The sequence below is a fragment of the Hylobates moloch genome, unplaced genomic scaffold (assembly GCF_009828535.3).
Source record: "Hylobates moloch isolate HMO894 unplaced genomic scaffold, HMol_V3 SCAFFOLD_9, whole genome shotgun sequence".
Lineage (NCBI taxonomy): Eukaryota > Metazoa > Chordata > Mammalia > Primates > Hylobatidae > Hylobates > Hylobates moloch.
In genome coordinates, this window is record NW_026652284.1 from 22764577 (window position 1) to 22778986 (window position 14410).

At 40.4% G+C, this 14410-nt stretch overlaps 1 protein-coding gene across 2 annotated transcripts in view; it reads left to right on the forward strand.

Annotated features, from left to right (window-relative positions):
* The window catches only part of RCAN3 (RCAN family member 3), a 34820-nt gene that overhangs the window by 13736 nt on the left and 6674 nt on the right, over positions 1-14410 (forward strand). For both annotated transcript variants that reach the window (XM_032759322.1, XM_032759323.1), the window contains exons 3-4: positions 11273-11446; positions 13139-13310. In XM_032759322.1, coding sequence (XP_032615213.1) covers positions 11273-11446; positions 13139-13310 — 346 coding nt within the window. The remainder of the gene's footprint in view (positions 1-11272; positions 11447-13138; positions 13311-14410) is intronic.

A 14410-nucleotide genomic window follows, 5' to 3' on the forward strand; every position in this document is an offset into this window, starting at 1 on the left:
GGCCATTCTTTTCTGTTTCAACCTTTTCTTTTTAACTGTAGTCTGGGAAATTTTTAACCTGCAAAAAGGGTGGGTCCTTGTTGGGTTTCATTTTTTAAACCATTTGGGGATTATATCTAACATAAATTTATACTGGAAATCATCCCAGCAGAAATTCTAATAACAGCAGTTCAGCGGACTTCCTAGTAAATTGTATTTAACACTCTTAACAGTAATATCTGAAATGACAAAATATAAAATGTTTATATTATGGTTATCTATAGATCATCAATTGGATATAAAATATGGACAGAATCAAGGCCAGACATGATGGCTCATGCTTGTAATCCCAGCACTTTGGGAGGCCAAGGCGAGAGGATCGCTTGAGACCAGGAGTTTGAGACCAGCCTGGGCAACATAGTGAGACCTCGTTTCTATTAAAGAAATATTTTTTAAAATATGGGCAGAATCAAATGTTTCCTTTACATTTTTCTTCTATCAGTGTCTTATTTTGTTGTAGTTTCTCCTGAAATCAGCTGTTTATTCAGGTTATCTATGAATGTGCAAAAAATAAAACAGTTGCTTTTGTTGGATTATAGGCAGAATAATCCCGATTGCAATTGAACACTTTAATTTCAAAAAATAATTTCTGGCTGGGCACATTGGCTCACACCCATAGTCCCAGCACTTTGGGAGGCCGAGGCAGGTGGATTGCTTGAACTCAGGAGTTCGAGACCAGCCTGGCCAACATAGCAAGACCCCATCTCTATAAAAAAAAATTTTTTTCCTAACTTGAAAAAGTTTTTGTCTTTATAAGCTTCTAACTATTGGAGTAAGCTTTTACATTCTTCCAAATAGTAGAATAAATAACACAGGTGCCATTATCATGTAAATGTAAATCTTTGCTTTAGATCATTAGATTTTGGCTCTTATGTTTTTATCAATATTTCTTAAGAATAGTGTTGGAGGGATAATAAATCATAGGAAAATAAACTGTAAGAAAAATAGGTGGAGAAAAGGACTTATCTTTCAATGTATATTTCTCAGCTATAGGGTTGTTAATTTTATGTATGTGCTCTGCTAATCAGTAGCTCCATCAGGAGTGCCACAGGCTTAGTGCTTCATTTTTCTTTGACAGATTTGGATTTGTCCCAATGTGATTGTATTTGCTTGTTTGCTGTTTTTAACCCCATGTTTTTTTTTTCTCTGTCTTTTAAAAAAGCGGCAGGGTCTTGCTCTGTCACCCAGGCTGGAATGTGGTAGTGTGATCATAGGTCACTGCAGCCTTGACCTCCTGGGCTCAAGCAATCCTCCTACCTCAGCCTCTCGAGTAGCTGGGACTGTAGGCATGCACCAGCACATCCAGCTAATTTTATTTATTTATTTATTTATTTATTTTGAGATGGAGTCTCACCCTGTCACCCAGGCCGGAATGCAGTAGTGCAGTCTCAGCTCAGTGCAACCTCTGCCTCCCGGGTTCAAGCAATCCTCCCACCTCAGCCTCCGAAGTAGCTAGGATTACAGGCATCCACCACCATGCTCGGCTAATTTGTTTGTATTTTTAGTAAAGACAGGGTTTCACCCCGTTGGCCAGGCTGGTCTCAAACTCCTGATGATCTGCCTGCCTTGGCCTCCCAAACTGCTGGGACTACAGGTGCATGCCACTACAACCAGCTAATTTTTGTATTTTTAGTAGAGACAGAGTTTCGCCATGTTGGCCAAGCTGGTCTCAAACTCCCGACTTCAAGTAATCTGCCTGTCTCAGCCTCCCAACGTGCTGATATTACAGGCGTGAGCCACTGTGCCTGGCCTGTTTTTTTTTTTTTTTTTTTTTTTTTAAGAGACAAGGTCTTGCTATGTTGCCCAGACTGGTCTCAAACTCCTGGGCTCAAGCGGTCTTCCTACCTCTGCCTCTCAAAGTGCTGGGATTATAGGTGTGATCCACCATGCCTGGCCCCTCCAGAAGCAAATTAATCTTGCTTCTGGTTTGAACATGAGGAGTTTTCAAAATATAATTTAGGTTTTTGTAACATGAGAAATGGGACTGCCTTTTGCCTTAGGTCTTGGTGTCTTAGGGGACTTGGTAAATGTTAGTGTTAGCAGTCTTCTCAACAGGACTTACCATACAAAGAAATGCAGTAGAATCTAGTACCCTTGCAAAGTACTGCCCTTTGTATATAAAACTGTTTATCTGACCTCCTCACCATAGGACATTTGATTTGTGTTTCTGATTATGGTGGTTGAGGGATATTAATACATCACTACTTGCTCTGCTGTCCTCCTCTGTGATGGGTGACGCAGAGCATCTCATTGAGTTCCCAGTGCAGAGCAACACCTGTTAAATGTTTGCTGAATGAATGGATTCTGTAAGATGGTTGTTGAGGATTAGTGATGCAATACTATGATCAAGAAACAGAATTGTGAGCTGAGTGAGACAAAATGGTACATAGGAGATTTAATCTGAAATTATGCTCCCAGATACACTGGCCCAAATTCTTCAGTGGCTTGTATAATCATATGCACAATTCAAATCTTCCTTTCAAGCTTCGATTCTGTACCTTCCATTTAAAGAAGAATCAAAAATATTATTTAAGAAAAGTAAATGATATTTGGAAGCTGAGTAAAGTGATCTTATGATTTTTAGACTAAACCAATTGTTTGTATATTCTAGCAAAGCCTTCAGCCCAGAAAAAGTAGAATCCTTTGAGGAAAGTGATATTTTAAATTTGGGAATTAAAAAAGAGGATTCAAAGGAAGAATATCTCTGTTATAGTGAACTGTGTTTTTAACAGAGCATGAAACATCCTAAGGTTTCAGTAAATGTTTAATTGGTTTTATAGTGCTGTTCTGGCCATGAATTAGTAATTTAGTTAGCTTTGAGGCTCAATTAAATACTAGAGAATCATAGAAGTTTAGAATTAAGAAATCCTAGTCAAGTCTGTATTTTATACAGTGGGTTTAAGTTATAGACATTGCTGCAAAACATTGTTGAAAGAGATTTAAAGAAGGCACAAATAAAGGGGAAGACATCCGTATCTATGGACTGGAAAACTTAATAACGTTAAGATGTCAGTGCTACCCAAAGTGCTCTACAGATTCAACTCAATCCCTATCAAAATCCCAATGATGTTTTTTTGCAGAGATAGAAAACCTACCCTGAAATTCATATAGAACCTCAAGGAATCCCAAATCGCCAAAACAATCTTGAAAACAAAGAACAAAGTTGGACGCACATTTCCTGATTTCAAAACTTAGTATAAAGCCATGGTAATCAAAACAGTGTGGTACTGGCATGAAGACAAACATAGAGATCGATGGAATTGAATAGAGAGCCCAGAAACGAACCTTTGTGTATATGGTCAAATGATTTTCAACAAAGGTACCAAGACCATTCTGTGGGTGAAAGGACAGTCTCTTTTCAACAAAAGGTGCTGGGAAAACTGAAATCCACATGCAGAAGAATGAAGCTGCATCCTTATTTTATATCAAATAAAAAATTAACTCAAAATGGATCAAGCTACTCAGGAGGCTGAGGTGGGAAAACTGCTTGAGCGCAGGAGTTTTGAGGCCAGCCTGGAAACATATTGAGACCCCATCTCCTAAAACAAAACAAAACAAAAAACCAAAGACTTAAATGTTAGAATTAAAACTATGAAACTCTTAGAAGATGCAGTAGCATCTTCAGAGAGAAGGCTCCTCTATGTGCTGGAACTGTGCTACCCTCTATGGCACAGCTCATAGTAGCATGCTTTTAAAAGTATCATTTAGGCCGGGCAGAGTGGCTCATGCCTGTAATCCCAGCACTTTGGGAATACAAGGCAGGTGGATCACCTGAGGTCAGGAGTTCGAGACCAGCCTGTCCAACATGATGAAACCCCATCTCTGCTAAAAATACAAAAATTAGCTGGGCGTGGTGGTATACGCCTGTAGTCCCAGCTACTCGGGAGGCTGAGGCAGGAGAATCCCTTGAACCTAGGAGGTGGAGGTTGCAGTGAGCTGAGATGGTGCCATTGCACTCCAGCCTGGCTGACAAAGTGAGATTCTGTCTCAAAAATGAACAAACGAAAAAAAAAATTAAAAAGAAAATAGAATATTGGTTGCTGGAGGGTGGGGAAAAAGATTTACAGTTTAATGTATTGAGAGCTTGTATGGGATGATGGAAAAGTTCAGGAGACAGATAGTGGTGATGGTCACACAGTAAGACTGTACTTAATAACCACTGACTTGTACATTTAAAAATGGTTAAATGATAAATTTTGTGTTTTGTATATTTGACCACAATAAAAATAATGCAAAAAAAAGCCTATTTTTCTTAAGTTTAGTGTTCTTGGTAATATGTATGTTTTTAACTATACACATACATATATTTATACACACACATATGTGTGTGCGGTATGTATGTATTGGACACCTGTTTGGCTCCACCTTAACCCTCTTTTCACCTAGTCATTGCTGGAGCAGCCAGCTGTGTGCAGGTGTGACCTTACACCTGGCCTGAGCTGCCCTGTCTTTCCATCCCAGCATTTCTGTGCTGCCTGAACAAGGATGCTCAGCCATACTGATGCATGCACAGACTTGGAAGCATGAGGGAGTTAAAGTCCCGTAGGGTAGTGGAGTGCAGTGGCACAATCACGGCTCTCTGCAACCTCCGCCTCCTAGGTTCAAGCAATTCTTGTGCCTCAGCCTCCCATCCTCCCACTCTTTAATGTTTAATAGAGGTGGTGGGCTCCTCATTTTTTTTTTCAGTCCAAAGCAAAGGGGTGTGGCAAAATCATGTTTCCAGTTTGTTCTTAGTTGAAACAGCTAAACCTTGCCTTCTCCGAGTTGGGATAGGGTAAGAGAGTGGAGCCATGGTGGTTCCAGAAAGGTCAGGAAATACACACTTGGCCGCCATCCTCATCTGTTACTCCTTGAAACTGACCTTCCCGTATGGCCTTTTCCACTTTTCTCCTTTACTGATGCCTATTATCCAGCTGTCAAGCACTCTCTCAAGTTCCCAAGGTTGTTGGTTACATATTATTATTAGCTATTTTAGGTACAAGGTATGTGCTGTCATTTTGATGACTAACTGCACAGGTGATCTTAGCATATGAAGGCAGCTTCTGGTCTGTATTTTGTGGAAAACCTACTTGCATCATAGGAAAAAGCCTCAGGCTTTGGTTTTTAGGCTGCGTTATTTGTGTTATGCCTGTAGATGTTGTGCTGCCAGAGGGGGGTACTAAGTGACTACAGAAAAAGTTAAGTGGTTAATGATGATTTTTATTTTAATGGAATCCCCATTATCTTTTCTCAAATAAATATGCAGCCATCACCCAACAGGATGATGTTAATTTTATATCATTAGAGAATTCAGAAATTTATGAAAGTGAGCTATTTCTGAAATAATTCTAAGGAGAAAAATAGTCATTTGGTTTTGGAATGAACAGCTGCAGATCCTTCCCGTTTATCACAAGCCATTTTCAGTCCATTTTTACAGATTATGTCCTTCCCCTGCCATCTGCAATCTTCTAAATCCTTTTCGTGCTAATGCCGGGTTATCAGGGGCAGCCTCAGGAATCGACATGGGGATGTCTGTGGACTCACAGAAGGGCAAAGCTACCAGCTGAGGGCTCGTAACCATTTTTCTCAAATGGAAACTGATGGTTTTGCCTCCAAGTTAATTCTTCATGCTTCTAAAGCACCTCACAGCTAGAATTCACATATTTCATAACCATATTTATGCTACTTCAAGGGGAAAATGGGTGTGGAGGAGAGAGAAAAAACACAAAACTCAGCAAAAGCTTGCTAATCAGTTCTTGCATGGCTTCACTTTTGTATAAGTCTTTTTTTTAAGAGAGAGAGACAGAGTCTCACTCTGTTGCCCAGGCTGGAGTACAGTGGTGCAATTGTGGCTCACTGCAGCCTCGAACTCCTGGGTTCAAGCAATCTTCCCACTTTAGCCAACCAAGTAGATAAGACTACAAGCGTATGCCACCATCCCTGGCTAATTATTTAATTTGTTAGTAGAGATGGGGTCTTGCAGTGTTGTCCAGGCTGGTCTCAAGTTCCTGGCACCCCAAAGTGCTGGGATGAATGAGCCACTGTGCCTGGCCATTTTGTTATAATTCTTAATCCTATCACAGGTATTGGATTTGGAAGAGAGAGAGAGAGAGAGAGAGCCAGATGACCTATTGCTGTCATCTGCATGTTACATTCAGTTACAGTGTATTTCTGGAATTTAAAAAAATTATCTTGAAGGGAAATAGGAAGAAGGATATGATTATCACGTAGCTGTTTGCAAGATAGCTTCTCTCATACGATGTATTGGTACTAGGAAAAATTCATTGTTGTGGGGGGCTAGGGATAATACATGGGCCTTTTCCCTTGGGAAAGGAAAATGTTTAATGTACAGGATTACAAAGTACTAATATTTTAGAAGCTATTCTTAATTAGTTCCTCCTCAGTTTCCATTGTGTTCAGTGTTAATATTTCTTAACCATCTCACATAGGAATTTTAATATTTTCTCAATGTTTAAAATACATTTGGCCGGGCGCGGTGGCTCACGCTTGTAATCCCAGCACTTTGGGAGGCCGAGGCGGGCGGATCACGAGGTCAGGAGATCGAGACCACAGTGAAACCCCGTCTCTACTAAAAAAATACAAAAAATTAGCCGGGCGCGGTGGCGGGCGCCTGTAGTCCCAGCTACTCGGAGAGGCTGAGGCAGGAGAATGACGGGAACCCGGAAGGTGGAGCTTGCAGTGAGCTGAGATCGTGCCACTGCACTCCAGTCTGGGCGACAGAGCGAGACTCCGTCTCAAAAAAAAAAATAAATAAATAAAAATAAAAATAAAAAAAAAATAAAATACATTTAAAATAAGCTAATACCAAGAACCAAATGGGATGTGATTTTGCAAAATCTCAATTCTAATTCTCTTTAAAAGCGACAAAGCTAGCCACCTTTGAAATGGATGCTAAAGAAACTTTGAAATGTATCCAGAAGCAATAATAATATATGTAATATATATTTATATATAATATATGTAAGTATATTTAATATACTTACATATTCACCTTCCCTTTTAAGAACTGATATGCTACTTTAAAATCCTTACTATATCTGTATAATATTTTGTTATTTATATATATTACTTTTTTCTTGAGACAGTCTTGCTCTGTTACCCAGGATGGAGTGCAGTGGCATAATATTGGCTCACTGCAACCTCTGCCCCCCAGGCTCAAGCAATTCTCATATCTCAGCCTCCAGAGTAACTAGGACTACAGGTGTGTAATTTTGTATTTTTAGTAGAGATGGGGTTTCACCACATTGGCCAGGCTTGTCTCAAACTCCTGGCCTCAAGTTGATCCGCCTGCCTCAGCCTCCCAAAGTGTTGGGAATACAGGCGTGAGCCACCGCGCGTGGCTTTCTGTATTACTTTAATATATGGAAACGCTATAGTAAGTAAGAATAGGATTGATCTTAAAACTGCACCCCTGCTGGAAGCAGCTTGCAGTCCACTGAAAAGCCAGACAGAGTAGAAGGTCTGGCGTGATGTATTTTTTTAAATGAATTGACAAAAAATACACAGTTTTTAGGATAAATTATGTTTCCTCAATAATGAAGGATATTTGAACATGGAAGAATAAATATTGGAGCACAAATTATTTTATATTTTATCCAACTGGAGAAATGTTGCAAAGTGGGAGGTAAATGTTCAAATTGAGAGAAGTTAATAAATGAGGGGGTGTACAATTTGCACTTCAGGATCAACAGATCATTGAAAGATCTTTACATAGGCCAAGCAGGAACAAAGCTAATTTATAGCTTCCTTTTATTGTGTTACCATTGCCAAGCCTAAGGAATATTTCTAAAGGTATTGAGAAGTTTCTTAGATCCGTTTTATTGCATTTCATTTATTAAACCATTGCCTAAATATGTTTTCTGTAAAGAAAATTTAATGTTGCTTTTCTTCTAGTGATTGAAATTAGGCTTTTCATTATCCCAATTCATTAATAAATGGGAAAATAACAATTTTTTTCTCAGCCTCATGAATGACTCAAATATTGCTCTCTTTCTTTTTCTCTAGAGTCCATCTCAAAATACTCAGGAGATATACATGTACTGCAAATTATATAAAATAATTTGTGCTCAGATATTCTTCCAATGCTTTTCACCCCAAAATGCAATTTTTGTGCAATTACATAGTTTCAGTATGAATGTGGAGAAAAAGGTTTGATTGTTTTGCCTTTGTGAAAGAGAAACTGTGGCTATAGGGAGTTAGGCATCTTTAAAGAAGTTGCCAAAGGTACATTAGCATCTTTCATGTGAATTTCATTCAGGGGAGGAAAATAGAGAAAGAGAAAAAATAGTTGGAAAAAGCAAAAAAAAAAAAAAAAAAAAAGAACACAGAAAATCTGAGACTAACAGATAAGATAGTAGACATCCCAAAATATCAGTAATCAACAATGGACTAGTTCCTCCAGTGAAAAGACAGTGAGTGTCAAACTGTGTTTATTTACGTACAGGCACACACATGCATTATACACACACGTATTCTTTTTATGAGGCATATCTAAAGCATAAGGATACAGAAAGGTTAGAAGTAAAGGCTGAAAATTGATTTCTATGCAATACATAATCAAAAGAAAGCTACACCAGCTATATTAATGCCAGACAAAATAGACTTTAAGACAAAGGGCATTCCTTTATCTGGGAGACGAAGAGGGTCACTACCTAGTGATTAAAAGTTCCATTCACCAGGAAGAGAAAAAAATCATAAGCTTGTATGCACATGATAACTTAGCCTTAAAATGTAGGAAGCGAAAGTGACCAAATTATACAGAAAAATAACACAGCCACCTAATAGTGGGAGAATCTAATAGATCTTTCCTGATAATAGTTAAAACAGACCCCCAAAAAATCAGGATATAGAACTTGTAAAGCACAGGAGCTGGATATACTGAACATGTTTATAATACTGTACCAAACAGCTGCACAAACACACGCTTTTCAAGCACATGTAGATTTATGAAATTTGATGACACTGAACCAAAAGCAAATCTCAAACTGTCAAAGGATTACTATCACTATGGATAGCCTACTCCAATCAGAGTGAAAATGAGTTAGACATTAAAAAGATAAAAAACTCCCATCTATTGCAATTTGAGAAACGTACATCTAAATAATTCATGAGACAGGGAGAGATCATAAGGGAAATTAGAGAGTATTTAGAATCAACTGGTGCAGTTGCTCACGTCTTTAATCCCAGCACTTTGGGAGGCTCAGACAGAAGGATTGCTTGAGCCCAGGAGTTCCAGACCAGCCTGGGCAAGGCATTGAGACTCTGTGTGTACAAAAATAAAATAAAATTAGCCAGGTGTGGCCAGGCATGGTGGCTCATGCCTGTAATCCCAGCACTTTGGGAGGGCAAGGTAGGAAGATTGCTTGAGCTCAGGAGTTTGAGACCAGCCTGGGCAACATAGCGAGACCTCATCTCATTTAAAAAAAAAAAAAAGAAGAAAAAGAAAAAAAGCGTCATGGTGGTGCCTGCTACTCAGGAGGCTGAAGTAGGGGTGGGTGGCTTGAGCCCAGGAGTTCTAGGCTGCAGTGAGCTCTGATCACACCACTCCACTCCAGCCTGGGTGACAGAGAGACTCTGTCTCTTTTTTTTTTTTTTTTTTAAAGGAGTCTCGTTCTGTCACCCAGGCTGGAGTACAGTGGCACGATCTTGGCTCACTGCAAACTCCGCTTCCCAGGTTCAAGCGATTCTCCCGCCTCAGCCTCCCAAGTAGCTGGGATTACAGGCGCCCACCACCATGCCTGGCTAATTTTTATATTTTTAGTAGAGACAGGGTTTCACCATGTTGGCCATGCTGGTCTTGAACTCCTGACCTCAAGTGATCCGCCCACCTCAGCCTCCCAAAGTGCTAGGATTACAGGCGTGAGTCACTGTGCCCTGCCTTCTATTTTAAAAAATAAATAATAAAACATATCAAAACTGTTCAGGTGCTGGGTGTGGTAGCACGTGCCTGTACTCCCAGCTACTTGGGAGGCTGAGGCAGGAGGATCACTTGAGCCCAACTTAGGCAATATAGCAAGACCCCATCTCAAAAAAAAAAAAAAAATTAAATGAACTGGTGGAGAACAGCTGAAACATTACTTAGAAATGGATGTCTTGCTGGGTGTAGTGGCTCATGCCTATAATCCCAGCACTTTGGGAGGTCCAGGTGGGTAGATCACTTGAGCCCAAGGAGTTTGAGACCAGCTTGGGCAATGTGGCAAAACCCCGTCTCTACTAAAAATACAAGAAATTAGCTGGATGTGGTGGCAGGTGCCTATAGTCCCAGCTACCCAAGAGGCCAAGGCAGGAGGATTGCCTGAACCCTAGAGGTCGAGGCTGCAGTGAGCCAAGATTGTACTACTGCACCTCATTCTGGGCAACAGAGTGAGACTCTTATCTCCCAAAAAAAAAAAAAAAAAGACAGTCACACACAACAGCAAGGGGGAACGTCAGGAGCAAGATCTAAGCAAAAAAAGCAAGTTGTGGAAGAATACATATAACATGATAACATTTTTAGAGATACAAATAGATGTGGTAAACTATAAAGAAAAACAAGGGAATGATAAAATTCCAGAAATGACAACTTTGAAGGAGGAAAGGAATCTGACAGAGGGAAAAACCAACCTTCTCGCACCGAGGACATCAGAACAATGGCAGTGTTCTAGAATTGGACATGTTTGTATCATTCTCTTGTATCTTGCATTCATTTTATAACCTTTGAATGTGGACAATATTTAATAAAGTTAATTACACTTAAAATAAGTGCACAACCCAGCGTGGTGGCTCACGCCTGTAATCCCAGCACTTTGGGAGGCCCAGGTGGACAGATCACTTGAGGTCAGGAGTTCAAGATCAGCCTAGCCAACATGGTGAAACCCATCCCTACTAAAAATGTAAAAATTAGCTGGGCATGGTGGCCGGCCCCTATAATCCCAGCTACTTTGGAGGCTGAGGCAGGAAAATCACTTGAATCTGAGAGGTGGAGGTTGCAGTGAGCTGAGATCACGCCACTGCACTCCAGCCTGGATGACAGAATGAGACTCCATCTCAAAAAAATACATAAAGTAAGTGTAATTGCTAAATTACAGGATACCTGTTCTTGTATACGTGCAAGAAAAGTGTACTTTTTTTGGAGAAAAGGTTAACTTATAATGAGTTCTTAATTAGGTTTCATGATTTAAATTTCTCCTTCTGTTAAAAGTTTTTCTTTTTTTTTTCCTCCCATTCCCTTTGCCTTGCTGCTCCTTAATTGTAGGAAAGATTTGAAGCACTCTTCACCATCTATGATGACCAAGTTACTTTTCAGCTGTTTAAAAGCTTTAGAAGAGTCAGAATAAATTTCAGCAAACCTGAAGCGGCAGCAAGAGCGCGAATAGAACTCCACGAAACAGACTTCAATGGGCAGAAGCTAAAGCTGTATTTTGCACAGGTATTTCACAGTGCAAAGAACACTGTTCTCTAAACTTGTTTTTCTCCATCCAAAAATATTTTTAGTTCACCATTTTCTATATTATTATAGCAGAGGTGTGTAGAATGAACCATCTCAATCAGCAAATAATACAAAAATATTTTCCCTTTATTTTATAGATACATAATTTCATGTATTTATTAAGCACATTTACCTCCTAACTTTGTTTTGCTGAGACTAGTAGTTGAAGGAGTTGATTTTTCTGGCAGCTTTGCTCAACTGGGATTCTGCGTGGGTTACGCCCTGACACCCTAGTGTTAGGGAACTAACTTCTCTCCTGTGCATCTAGAATGGCATACATGAAATAAGACGTGAAATCCTTGGCAAAACTGAGAAAATGGTCTCTTAAATCATTTCCATAATTCATATGAGGAACCAGGGAGGTCACGGAATTGTACAAAAAGGCTGTCTTCGACTTTGAAATTGCAGAGGACCCTGTAGGGTACCAAAAATTGGCTATGCTTAGTATATTCTAATCCTGCATTGGTGTGGCTCTCTGAGAAACCAATTTCTTCTGAGAAGAATGGGCAAAATCAGGAGATTACTTGTGTATTAAGTGCACTGTTTTGTTTTCAAAAAAGCATTTTTTTTCAGTCTACCTTTCAAATTAAAAAGGTTTGTTGTCTTGCCTTCCAAGTAAAAACCTAAATGAAAGAGATGTCTTGATGCTTCTTGGTAGAGTGTCTTGAGATGGAGTACAAATAAGTCGATATAACCTAATGTCTTCTAAGATTGGAATTTAGTAGTTACTGTCGTTCATTTCCCTGTTCATCCGTTTATTTATTTATTATTATTATTTTTATTTTTTTATTTTTTGAGATGGGGTCTCACTCTGTCACCCAGGCTGGAGTGCAGTGATGCAATCTCAGCTCACCACAACCTCCGCCTCCCAGGTTCAAGTGATTCTCCTGCCTCAGCCTCCCGAGTAGCTGGGACTACAGACATGTCACCACACCTGGCTAATTTTTGTATTTTCAGTAGAGATAGAGTTTTACCATGTTGGCCAGGCTGATCTTGAACTCCTGACCTCAGGTGATCCACTTGCCTCGGCTCCCAAAGTGCTGGGATTACAGGTGTGAGCCACCACACCTGGCCCATCCATTTATTTTTTATTCAGTTAAATAATATGTGTGGCCTACTATGTGTGGCCATGTGCTGTACACTGAGTGGCCAGTGGTGAGCCAGACAGACCAGTCCCACCCTCTTGGAGATTATAGACTGTTTACAAGAAATAGGCCAAGTGCGGTGGCTCACACCTATAATCCCAGCACTTTGGGAGGCCGAGGCAGGTGGATCATGAAGTCAGGAGATCGAGACCATCCTGGCTAACACAGTGCAACCCCGTCTCTCCTAAAAATATAAAAACAAAATTAGCTGGGTGTGGCGACATGCGCCTGTAGTCCCAGCTGCTCGGGAGGCTGAGGCAGGAGAATGGTGTGAACCCAGGAGGCAGAGTTTGCAGTGAGCCGAGATTGCACCACTGTGCTCCAGCCTGGGTGACAAAGTGAGACTCCGTCTCAAAAAGAAAAAAAAAAAAGAAAGAAAGAAATGTTTAATTTTCTACAAAAACATGGAACAGTCAACATAAAGGGTGAAAATGAAGAAAACACAGCCTGGTTTGCAAACTGGCTTTGAGTGTCTCACTCCCTGCAGGTGCAGATGTCCAGTGAAGTGCGGGACAAGTCCTATCTCCTGCCGCCCCAGCCTGTCAAGCAGTTCCTCATCTCCCCTCCAGCCTCTCCCCCGGTTGGGTGGAAGCAGAGCGAAGATGCAATGCCTGTTATAAATTATGATTTACTCTGTGCTGTTTCCAAATTGGGACCAGGTAATAAACTTCTATTTTTCGCCTTTTCTTCCCCAAGAAACTTTTCTATTGAAGATCATATTCAGCAACGTGCATTGTGGCAGTATGGTTAGAGCAGAGGATAAAGTCAAACACACCTGGGTTCACATTCCACCTGTGGCATCTGCTTGCTCTGATCTTGAGCAAGTTATTTATCCTCCATTTTCTGAGCTTCTGCTTTTCCATCTATAAAGTAAGGAGAATCATAGGCACCATTCAGTGTGGTTATAAGTACTAAATGAGGGCCAGGTGTGGTGGCCCATGCCTGTAATCCTAGCACTTTGGGAGGCTAGGGTGGGCGGATTGCTTGAGGTCAGGAGTTCGAGACCAACCTGGCCAACATGGTGAAACCCTGTCTCTACTAAAATACAAAAAATTAGCTAGGCATGGTGGCGTACGCCTATAGTCCCAGCTACTTGGGAGGCTGAGGCAGGAGAATTGCTTGAACCCGAGAGGTGGAGGATGCAGTGAGCCAAGATCGTACCACTGTACTCCAGCCTGGGCAATGAAGCAAGACTGTCTCCAAAAAAGTAAAAATAAATAATTAAGTATTAAATGATGTATAGATAATACTCAATAAATGTAACTGTAATTTTTACTACTACAAAGTTTGCTAGTACTTGATAGGCAGTTAGTGAATATTAGGTGCCTTCTCTCCCCAGCCCCACCAAGTATCAGACAAACAACAACTACTTTGAATATATTATAAGGAATTGGTGGTGATACCATCTCACTCCTTCAATATTTTTGTCATTTCTTTTTCATTTCCTTTTTCCTTCTCTTTACTTTCTCTACCTCTCTTCCTTTTAAAATCATGTAAGAAACCAGTGTGATGCTGGTTCAGACAGTTGTCCACCCAAGACACAGTTATGTCTCTTGTAGGGGAATAAAAGAGGCATTTTGAGGAAGAAGTGACTCAGTGCTGTTTTTAGACATTAGAGCTGTACCTTAGATATCCAAGGTCCTATAATCAAGGGATTGCCTGTGCTGCCTGGATCCTTACAAGTATCTCCCAAACTGAAACCATTATGAAGGTAAACAGAGTCACTTGGCTGGGTGCGGTGGCTCACACCTGTAATCCC